Source organism: Tupaia chinensis, unplaced genomic scaffold (assembly GCF_000334495.1).
Source record: "Tupaia chinensis unplaced genomic scaffold, TupChi_1.0 Scaffold000081_1, whole genome shotgun sequence".
Lineage (NCBI taxonomy): Eukaryota > Metazoa > Chordata > Mammalia > Scandentia > Tupaiidae > Tupaia > Tupaia belangeri.
Window position 1 is genome coordinate 692,825 of NW_006159542.1, and position 11,849 is coordinate 704,673.

Consider the following 11,849-nt stretch of genomic DNA (forward strand, 5'->3'; position numbering starts at 1 on the left):
ACTTTTGAATATGTAAACTATATGTTATACAGCCAATTATATTCTACTCACATTTCAGGTCTTTGAATACCAACAATCTATTAACATAGCTATTAGGACAAATTTGGATGGAGGTCTTAGATAATTTTTAAGCTTATCTTAAGAGCACCAATCATTATGGTTTTTGTTTTATTCAAATACAATTTATTTATTTGTGCTAAAACACATATTTTCTTTAAAAACTAAATGAACAAGTATTAAAATAGTTGAACCAAGAGAGTAGGCTTTATTCTAATTTTTTTGTTAAGAAGCCTGTTTCCACAATGTCTGAATCTACTTTTCAGTGATTTTTCTGTCGTTGCTACCAGATACTTTTTCAAATCATTAGAATTATTTTCCAAAGAGCAGGATAATCAAATTCCAGCCCATATATCTCATAAATATTTTACGTCTAACATGCACAGCTTTATATATAGTTCAAGTAAGGGGCTGGCAAGTGGTGCAGTGGTTAAGGGCACTGGACTCCCAAATGGCCGACTGCGGTTTGAGTCCTGGACCTGGCGGCTTGCTTTCTCACTTGCCCTCTCTCTCTCTCTCTGGTTAAATAGAAGTAAATAAATAAAGTTGAATAAAGAATTATTTAAAAAATATATAGTTCAAGTGATAGTGTCTAAAACACGTTACTAAATCTCAACAACATTTAAATATCTATTTAAGCCCTGTGTCTTCTAGTCTGTGTGTGTGTAATGGTGCTTGTTAAGAAGTGTAATCATCTTTGCTCTAGTTCATACTTGGCCATTTACTGTGGTCAGATGTGAAAGTGGTGGGTAGGACTTTATACTCATTTGTGCAGTGGTTAATCTTTGCAAATATTACATTCCATGAGTAAAGAACAAGTTCTAGAATACCATGTAGTGCAAATTCATAAAATCAATTTCTGTACTTGAAAGCATAAAACGAAGACTACTAAAGAGTCCAAAGTTGTAGCTGAATATTCTTTTTTTTTTTTTTTTTGAGAGGTTTTTGCTATAGGGCACGTGTGCTCACCAGACAGACAAGAGAGAGACAGAGAGATAGAAAGCGAGAAATCACCCCCAGGGGGATGGCCATGCCGCAATCCCTTCTCCTCCATTCTCCTCTTGGGATCTTGGGCACGCACGCACATGCACCTGGCGTGAGTTTAAGTCACCGGGTCCAGGACTCGAACTGCGGTCGACTACATGGGAGTCCAGCGACATAGCCATTACACTAACTGCTGGTCCCTCTTTTTTTTTTTTGTAAATAAAAATCTTATTTATTTAGTATCTTTGTTTTCTGTTTTTAAATCAAGAACCAACGAGCTTAGATGGATACAAATGTCCCCAATGGACTTTAAAGTACTTGGCCAACTTACTTGCCCCAAATGACTCTGTGTTCCATTCTTCTGGTTGCCCCTGAATACTCGAGGCAGGAACTTCCTAGCAGTTAAACAAGACAATAAACAGGACATATCCAAAATGTGTTTATGGGGATGGTTTCCCAATCATCTTGAGTCAGAATGCTTTTAGTGCTGCATCCTCCTGAAGGAACATCCTTCTGTAAGCCTCGCTTTTCCTCCTGTAGGCTGGCAGAGGACAGTGGAGCAGCCAACGTGCCAAACTACCGTTTGTGCATGGCTAGAGACGGTGGTGATTTTATAGCCTCCTGGGCACTTCACATCCATGAAGTAGGAATTTGGGCTCTGCACCAGGCGCTTCTTCTTGTGTTTCCTCTTTTCCTCTTCTGAAGAGGGATGAAGGAGGTCCTTTGCGAGAGGCATGTTCTCGTGGGGAGGTCATCACTGCTGGAAAGCACTGAATATTCTTAAAAGTCTATGTGTTGGGGGGAGGGGCCAGCAGATAGCATAACTGGACTCCCACATGGCTGACCGTGGTTTAAGTCCCAGACTTGATGGCTTGAAACTCACACTGGGTGTGTCTGTGGGGTGTTCATGCATGCGTGCCAAGGATCCCAGGAGAGTGGAGGAGAAGAAACTGTGGTGTGGCCATCCCCGGGGTGGGGGTGATTTCTCACTTTCCCTTCCACTGTCTCTGTCTCTCTTTCTCTCTTCAGTGAGCACACATGCCCTAAGGCAAAAACTTCTAAAAAGTATTTATGTATGTGTGTGAGTGTGTGTGTACTTTTTATTGCCAGAAGGCATGTGCTCTTTTATTTTTTTTCTATTTTGTTTTGTTTGTTTGTTTTTTCTCTTTTAGAGGGATTTTTGCTATAGAGCACATGTGGTTGCTGGAGAGATGGAGAGTAAGAAATCACTCCCCAGAGGGGATGGCCATGCCACAATCCCTTCTCCTCCATTCTCCTCTGGAGCTTTTGGACATGCATGCACATGCGCCCAGCATGAATTTTAAGTCACTGGTCCAGAACTGAACCACTGTCAATTACATGGGAGTCCAGCCATGGAACCATTATGCCATCTTCTGGTCCCCAGGGGGCATGTACTTTTGCCAGAGAGAAATAGAGAGAAAAAGCACCCCTCAGTGGGGTGTGGTCACACTGCAATCTTTTTTCCTCTGTTTTTCCTTCCTGCATGCACACATGTCTGCTGTATTTTTTTAAGCTGCTGAGGTCAAAATTCTAACTGTGATTGATCTTATAGGATTCAGCTCTGAATGCACAGTGCTTTACTACTTTGCAGTGGGACTGGCCTTGTAGCTGAATATTCTTTTATTTCTTAAATTTTAATTTATTTTATACATTCAATCACTACACATCACTTAGCTTGGAAAGTGAATTTATCCAACATGAATACACTTCATACCCGTCCAGTTAAAGATACTATACATGTTGGGGCTGGCAAGTGGCATGGTGGTTAAAGGTGCTTAAAGGTCTGGGACTCCCACATGGCTGCCCACGGTTCAAGTCCAGACTTGGCAGCTTGCTTTCTCACTTTCTCTCTTTCTCTCTCACTCTGTCTCTGTCTGGTCAAATTGAAAAACAATGATGATAAATAAGTAAATAATTAAAAAAAAGATACTACATATGTTATCACCAATAAGTAATAAACCATTTCTGTGTCCCACAAGTGTCTTGTCTCTCTTTTTCTCCCTAATTTCCTTCCCTACCCTCTTCCCTTCTCCCACTCACCTTCCACACTGTCTCCAGTGTCCATAATCATTTTCAGTGCTTTTGTGTCCTCCAATCGCTTTCAATCTTTCAGTCTCTACCATAGAATGTGAACAGTCAGTATATGTTAAGTGGAGACATACAGTGTCTCTGTTTTATAGCCTGGCTTGCTTCATTCAGCAATAAATCTGTAGCTGAATATTCTTTTTTTAAAGAAGTATTTTATTGAACTTTATCTACCTATATATTTATCTTTATTTATTGATTTTTAATCAGAAAGGGACAGAGTGAGAGAGAGGAAGAGAGAAAAAAAGAGAAAGAGAGGGAAAGTGAGAAAGCAAGTCTCCAGGTTTGGGACTTGAACCATGGTTGACCATGTGGGAGTCCAGTGCCCTTAACCACCATGCCACCTGCTGGTCCCGGTAGTTGAATATTCTAAAAACAGTCCAACAGTATTGCAATAAAGATACCCAAAAATGAGGCCACTAAAACAAATGTTTCCATTCTTTAAAAAAAGACAGTAAATGTATATAACACAGTATACATGTAAAAAATCATCAGTTTGAACCATTCTGGGTTATTATGTATCTGACATAAAATGATCTTGGTTTTGCTTCTATTGATGTTTTCTATGGTTTTGGAGGACAAATTGCTACTGAAATGGCCATCTGCACGATCCTAACAATTGCTGCAATAAGAACATGACTGAGCCTTGGTCCACTTGGCACTACGTAGTGAATACTAAAGTTTATCTTTTCACAGTGTTGTCCAGTGTAACGAGATTCACATCTATAAGAAGCCTTCTGGGTAGAATAGATGAATTCACATTTTCCGTGGATGTGATAATCATTGAAGTTTTCCAAGCTAGGTAAGTAGTTTGCAATATAAGCAGATTCTTTTTGATCACTAGCTTCTTTCACATCTGGTCAATATTGTAGTCCATCATTTTTCTTTCCCACCTGTCTCGGCCCGCGAGACAGTGGAACAGGTTCCTTGTGGGAGGGAGTGAGAGATAGGACAAACACACGCACACACACTACCAGGTGCTGATCAAGTCGTCTTCTTCCGTCTACTTCCGTTTATTCAGGAAAAATGGCGAGTTATATACAGCTGGTGGGAACCAATTTGTTGCCCGAAATGCAAATGAGATAGAACAGCATGAACCAATCATTGATGTGGGTGGATCTCTCACTTTGCCTAGAAACCCAATCACTTCCGGGGAGAATGGTTGGTCACATGATTTCTGAGAAACGATTTGCTCAGTGAGGAAGTGAAGCCTAATGGTTTCCAAGATGGCGGATAGCTCGAGATGGCTCCCGTATGCAGTGCTCGCCACACCCACCCAACTTGGATTGTCTGTGTCTGTCAAAGGCAGGATGTCTTATATCAACTTGTTTTTACTTTATACAAGATGGTTCTACAGCAAAACAGGTAATATTATAGAGACTCTCATCAGAGGGCCAGTCAGTTGTGCAGTAGTAATACCATGCTGTACAAAGGTGGACCCACATGGGAAGATCCCAGGTTCACATCCCTTGACCTCCCTCAATATGGCAGGTGTGCACACAGGTGCCTGTGACCTGGGTTGGCTGAGGCCGGCAGTGAATTGCGGTGTGAAGACCCTGTTGGGGGTGTCTGGCTCTCTCTCTCTCAGAATAAAGAAATAAATAAAAAAAAGAGAGACTGCCATCAGAGGCCCACATGGCATTAAAACTGTATCCACCACAATCTCTTGGGTTATGAGGAAAGTCATGGTATATTTTTCCATGCAAAAGTGTGTCATTACTTTCCTGATGACCTAATATATTACAGACACATAGAATTCATCACCTACTGATTGTTGGTAAAGGGAATTATGTTATCTCATTTTTAGAAAGAGTTATTTATTTAATTTTATTAATTATTACTATTATTTTTCAAATTTGACCAGAGACAAAGAGAGATAGAGATAGAGAGAGAGAGAGAGAGAGAGAGAGAGAGAGAGAGAAATTGAGAAAGCAAGCTACTAGCCGGGACTTAAACCACAGTCAACCACGTGGGAAGTCCAGAGCCTTAACCACCATGTCACGTGCCAGCCTCTATGTTATCTCATTTGATCTTCATGATAACATGGTAAGGAAACCATATCCAGTATTATTATCCCTGTTCTATAGATAAAGAAACTGAAGGCCACAGAGACTTGTAACCTTCTTGAGTTACACTGCTAATAAGTGATCTAGCATGGACTGGAAAGCAGAAATTATTAAAGGTTATTCTTTTTAGTAATTACCATCTTCCTTGGAAAGCAGCTAAGACTGCTTTGCTAAGAGCTTGCTGCAGCAGAACCCCTCTTCCCCCAACACCCATTTTTTCATTCAGTCATAAACATGTGTAATGAGTATGGTTTTTTTTTTTTTTTTTTTTACTATGGGGTATGTGTGCTCACTGGAGAGACAGAGAAACAGAAAGTGAGAAATCTCTCCCCAGGCAGGATGGCCACGCCACAGTCCTTTTTCCGCCACTCTCCTCTCAGGAATTTGGCCATACACACATGCACCCTGGCATGTTTTAAGGTGCCAGGTCCAGGACTCAGACCGTGGTTGACTATGTGGGAGTCTAGCAGTATAACCATTATTCCATCTGCTGGAATAATGAGCTTAAAATTCATATCTGCAAAAAAAAAAAAGTACCTTATTTTTCTGTCACTTGAATTAAATTCTCTCTTTGGTCCTCACTCATCCTGGTGGCAGAAACTGTCAATTCTGTTTTCTCAGCCAGCTTAGGAATTTGTCCCTCTTTCCTTCTTTTCCCTCAAGGGTTTAGAGTATTTAAGTTCAAACCTTTCGAGTGTGTATGTGTGTGTGTGTGTGAGAGAGAGAGAGAGAGAGAGAGAGAGAAAGAGAGAGAGAGAGCACGAGAGAGAGAGAGAGAGAGAGAGAGAGAGAGAGACTATAATGATACCTCTTGGACCTCATTATTTATATGTCATATAAAATCTTACAATCAATCTTGCTACCTCTTGTACAAGAGAGAGAGAGAGAGAAAGAGAGAGAGAGAGCACGTGTCAGAGAGAGACAGAGAGAGAGAAAGAGATTGATTCAGATTCTCTGTAAATGGTGTATAGTGAGCTGGCAGCATGTCCTTTGCTCAAAATGTTCACAATCTAGTGAGAGAAGTAGAGAAGTATTTTGGCCTTGGTGCAGTGATGTTAGGATTGGAAGGACGTGTAAGGTGGCACTGACACTGTTCTCGAAGACTCAAGTAAAGACTACGCAATTTTGCAATTCTGCAATTTCCTTATTACCTAAGCTATTTGGTTTAGTTCAAATTTGGGTAAGTGAACTCAATAAAGATTGAAGTAGAAAGCCAAAGGAGACTCAATAATAAAACAATTATAATGATCATATCTCTGACCTAACTGGACCTTCTCCATCTCAGTGAAAGCTGAGTGAGTCCTATGAAGCCCATTGGAACCAGGGTTGCTCAGTGGCCTCTCTTGGCACCATTGCTTGCTGAGAAACACCAATCTGGCATGACAAAATAATCTAAACTTTTATGTCTGTCTTTTAAAAAAATCCTGAGGAAGAGTGTGTTCATGACATGGGGCAAATACCTTTCTAGCCTTCCAGCTTTTCTTTTTTTCTTTTCTCTCTCCTCCCCTCCTTTCTTATTTATCTATCAGCTTATTGTCTGTCTACCTATCTACCTACCTACCTATCTTTTGTCTATCTCTCCTTCCATCTCACACCCAGCTTCTCTCTTTCCCCCATCCAAACTCACATTCAACATGTCTCAAAAAGAGAGCTTCTTCTCAAAATGGGCACATTCTTTTAAATAAACACAACCCTTTTCTGTTTCAGTTTCTTCTTGCTTTCTTTTTCTCCTTTTCTTCTTTCTCTTCATCCTCTAACATTATAGTTCTCTATCCTTTTTAGTGAAAAAATGAAATATTACCTTTATTTACTTAATGTAGATCTAGGGGAAAAATCTGGTGAAGACAGAACCATCTTTAGCAGGCTGGGGTAGGGGTGGTTTGGTAATGGGAGAGAAAGAGGGAGAGTCAAAGGAAGAAGAGTCAGAATTATCCTTAGTGGATAAATTAGGTGAGAAGTATCACTGTTTACAAGTAGAAGTTTTAGTCTCTCAAACCATTTTATAAATGGGGAAACCATTGCCCAGAGAATAAAATAAGCTGCCCAAGGTCATACAGTGAAGAGCTGTGATTTAAATCTGGATCTTTGGGATGAATTCCTATGTTTGCCTGCTCACAAGAGAAGTAAATTCCTGATTTCTACATAATTCAACTGAGAAGAAAATTCTAAGGATTACTATTCTCCCTAGTTCCTTTCCCCAGAAGTAGTGGAGGAGTCAGCCATTGGAGACAAGGCAGACCCAGGTGTACTACACAAGAAGGAGAGCACCACTGTGTGTGATAGCTAAAGCCACCTAGGCAGCTGGTTGCATTCCAGGCCAACTTCCATAGGACAGACGTGGTGATGTGCACCTGTGGCCCTCACTAACTGGGAGGCTGGGGCAGGAGGGTCATGGTATGGTGAGACCTGGCCAGAAAAAAATACCAATTTCTCTCTCTGTTCTGCTCTCTCTAAAAAAAAATAAGACATAAAAAATCATGATGTGCTGTTTCCTTGATATAGAGAAGATACTGGCCACCTACTGCCAGAAATGTGTCATGAACCAAGAGAAATAGTGAAAGGGAGGGAAGGATTTTAACTAGACTGGAATCAGGTGGATTGCAACAGTCTAGTGAGTCAAGTGAAAGCGGCAGGGAAACCTGAGAGATCTGGGTTACTGCTGAGGAAAAACATGTCTATACCTGTCAAACAATGAGATCAGAAAACCTTCAGTACTATTTCCCAATGGCAAAGTAGAACAGAGACCTTGCAAGAAATTAAGCTGCAGAGTGTGAAGCACAAAGTGAACAGCCCCTAGAATACCTCAAACACACATACCTATGAAAGCTATGAGAAATTTGTCCATACATTTTTTTGGCTTAAACAACATACATTTATTTTTATACAATCTGGAGGCTGAAAGCCCAAGATCTCAGTGTGTGCATGAGGTGGAGAGCTGTCCATGTAAATATATTTTTTTATACAAATACTGGCATGGTAGGAGGCTAATAGAATGCCATTAACAATTTATATGATTTCAAGTTTTTAAAATTTCTTGAGGTTTATTCTTTAGCTTAGAAAACAACCATCTTTATGAATGTTCTGTGTGAACTGAAAAGAAATACATATTCTGCAATTGTTGAGTGGCATTCTATAAATGTCATTTAGTCTAAGATGGCTGAGGTGGTTCAGGTTTATTCTATACTTACTAATCCCCCTCCCCCATTATTGGAGAGTTCAAATAATTTCCCTCTCAATAATTGATTGAACAAGATAAAGTTGTTGAACTCTCCAAGGATGATTGTGGATTTATCTGTTTTTTCTTTCAGTTCTATCAAGTTTTTATTTGTTTTATTCATATATTTTAAAGATCTGTTTAAGTATATATAGTTTTAGAACTGTTACATCTTCTTGGTAAAGTGATTAAGTAACCCTTTTATTATGAATTACCCTTCTTTATACCTGATAATATTCTTTGTTCTGATGTCTGCTCTGATGTTAACGTAATCGTGTTAGCTTTCTTCTTCTTTTTAATGGCCATAGTGCATGTTTTCTTGTTAGAGAAAGAGAGAGAAAGGGAGAAAGCACCCCCCTGCCCCCAATGGTGTATGGTCACACTTTTTCTCCATTTCTCCATCCTTTGGGGTCTGGGGGTATGCATGCACATATACCCGGCATGTCTTTCAAGCTGTTGGGGCCAGGATTCAAACTAGTCAGCCATGTGGGATCTATTGTAGCACCCTTAACCACTAAGCCACGGGGCCAGCCCATAGGCTTTCTTATGATTAGTGGTTTTGTTCTATATCTTTTCCCTTTCCCTTACTTTTAACCTTTCTGTGTCTCTACATTTGGAGTGGGTTTGTTGTAGACAGATATACTTCTATTTTAAAAATTCAATTTGACAATTTCTGCATTTAAAAAAAATAATTTTGTTATAGAGCATATGTGTTTGCCAGAGAGAGAGAATGAGAGAGAGAGAAGGAAAAAGCACCTCTCAAGTGGATGGCCATGCTGTAATCCCTTGTCCTCCATTCTTGTCTCAGGATTTTGGTCATGCAAGCACGTGTGCCTGGTATATTTTTCAAGCCACTGGGTTAGGGACTCCATCCTTGCAGTTAGTCACCTTAACCACCATGCATTGGTTTACTTTTTAGGTAGTCTTTTTCTATTATTGTATATAGTTTTGAGTTATAATTAGACATTAAAGAAAGATAGGCTGTAGTGGTATTTCTATATCTGTTGACACTTTCTAATACTTTTTCAGTTTCATCTTTTTCCATGTAAATCATTGATCCTTCTGGAATTATTTTGATGTAAAGAGTAATGTAGCGTTGGAGACCAGCAGGTGGCATGGTGGTTAAGGCACTGGACACTCCCACATGGCCAACCATGGTTCATTCGAGTCCTGAACTTGGTGGCTTACTTCCTCTCTCTCTTTCTCTCTCTGTGTCTCTCTTTGGTCAAATTAAAATAAATGAATGAATAAATAAAATTAAATAAATAATTTTTTTTGAAAAGTGTAACATAGTGTTTATATAATTATCATTGTTGTTATTATAGAAAATCTTTGGCAGGAGGATAAGTCAGAAACCCTAGTGGAAAGAACAGGGAATTTGCAATTAGATCAGTCTGGGTACAGGTGGCCCCACCACTTAAAACTCTGTGACCTTGAGCATAACCTCCTCTAATTTCAGTTTCCTCAGTGAAGTGGGGATAATGACATTATCTGCCTTGGGGAGCTGCTGTGAGTATTGAATGAGATAATGCTACTAAAATATTTTGTACGGTGTCTGGCACCTAGAAGGGACTTAATAAATGGCAGTTGCTCTGGTCAAGATGACGGTGATAGTCATCGTTGCTATGATGTGTAGGAAGACAAAGGCATCGCACATGTGAGTCAGGTGCTCTGAAGGCATGGGGAGATGTTAGTCACAGTATACAGACTACGGACTACACGGAAAACTGCTGTACAGCCCAGAACGTGTATGAGGTCTGAATCCATGAGGTGGACTTGAGTTTGTCGATCAGGAAAATGTGGCTTATAGGATCAGGAGATTGTTGTAGATAATCATTCACATCTCCCTTAATTAATGATAGTAGATAAGGAAAATGAAGACTGTTACATTTTCTAAGACAGAGTTTTCTTTCAAAGTGGAATTAGAACCATCTGGTATATCTGGCCCCACCAAGAAATCAGAACTTTGGGTAGGGCCTGGGAATCTGTATCTAACAGCTTTCCCAGGTAATTCTGTAGTGCATCAAAATGTGAGAAACACTTCTGTAGGGAAGAAAAGGGGAAAGTAGATATAAGGGGTTAGAAGGGGAAAAGGAAATCAGAAGATAAGATAGGAATAGAAAGGAGAGGAGGGCTACTATTGTGAGTTAGAATATAATTAACATTTGTCTCCTTTAAGTCTTTTTTGGCCCACTGTTACCCATCACGATAAAAGACACAGATCCAGTTCTCCTGATTCATAGATCACTCAAACAAACCATTTACTCAACCAAAAGTGTTTGAATCTAGATGTGGACCAGAACACTGGAGAGAGACAGAGGAAAAAGGTCAATCATCCAGTGGAGAAAGACATGCACTCACATCCCACAAGAAACCATGATTCACTGTGCTGGTGCTCTGATCAGTATTCATTGGGGGTCAATGGAAGACTGAAGTGGGGGCACTAAACTCAAACTGGGGAGATCATAAGTGGCTTCTGGGAGGAGAGATGTCTGGCCGAGACTTACAGAGACATTGCTTTGCAAGAAGGGAAAAGATTAGCAAGGAAAGGAGAGAGAAGGAGGGATTCATAAGGAGAAACAGCAGGGCCTATCTAGAGGTACTCTGGCTCAGTGTTCTGCCATGCCATAAGTAAGTCTTTCTTCTCCATTTCCCATCTTTTTGAGTTTTAGAGCATGCATGCACATGTGTCCAGCACGTTTTTTAAGTCTTGTTGTCTGGACTCCAAACCCACTGTTGGCTCTGTGGGATCTAGATACCTTAACCACTAGGCCATGGGCTGGCTCATGTGGATTTTATTTATTTATTTATATTTTTAAATTATTTATTTATTATTATTATATATTCAATTGCTATTCACCATTTAGCTTGCCATGTGAATTTTTTTTTTTTTGAGAGATTTTTGCCACGAGGCGCATGCACTCACCAGAAGGACAGAGACAGAGAGACAGAAAGTGAGAAACCACCTCCCTCCCTGGGGGTGATGGCCATGCCACAATCCCTTCTCCTCCATTCTCCTCTTGGGATCTTGGGCACGCACGCACATGTGCCTGGTGTGAGTTTAAGCCACCAGCTTTGAGACTTGAACCAAGGTCGATTACATGGGAGTCCAGCAACATAGCCACTGTGCCAACTGCTGGTCCCCCCATGTGGACTTTCTAATGTAATTTTGTTTCCTAAATGGAAAGATAGCTTTATTGATTTGTTTTTGATTATAAAGGTAATACATGCCAATTATTAAAATTAAAAAGAAATACACAGAACCAGCAGGTAGCATGGCAGTCAAGGTGCAGGATTCTACATGGACAACTCGGGGGTTTGATTCTTAGACTAGGGGGCCCGAAAAACACCCAGGTATGTGTGCATGTGTGCCTAAAATCCTGAAAGGAGAATGGAGGAGAAGGGAATGCAGTGTGGCCATC

General features: G+C 40.3%; 1 protein-coding gene across 1 annotated transcript; it reads right to left on the minus strand.

Annotated features, from left to right (window-relative positions):
- Positions 1-1,467: 1,467 nt before the first annotated feature.
- Positions 1,468-1,792, minus strand: LOC102496186 (40S ribosomal protein S27-like). The gene has a single exon (XM_014585331.2). The coding sequence runs from the start codon at positions 1,775-1,777 to the stop codon at positions 1,523-1,525; it is 255 nt and encodes an 84-aa protein (XP_014440817.1). The 5' UTR covers positions 1,778-1,792; the 3' UTR covers positions 1,468-1,522.
- Positions 1,793-11,849: the final 10,057 nt, after the last annotated feature.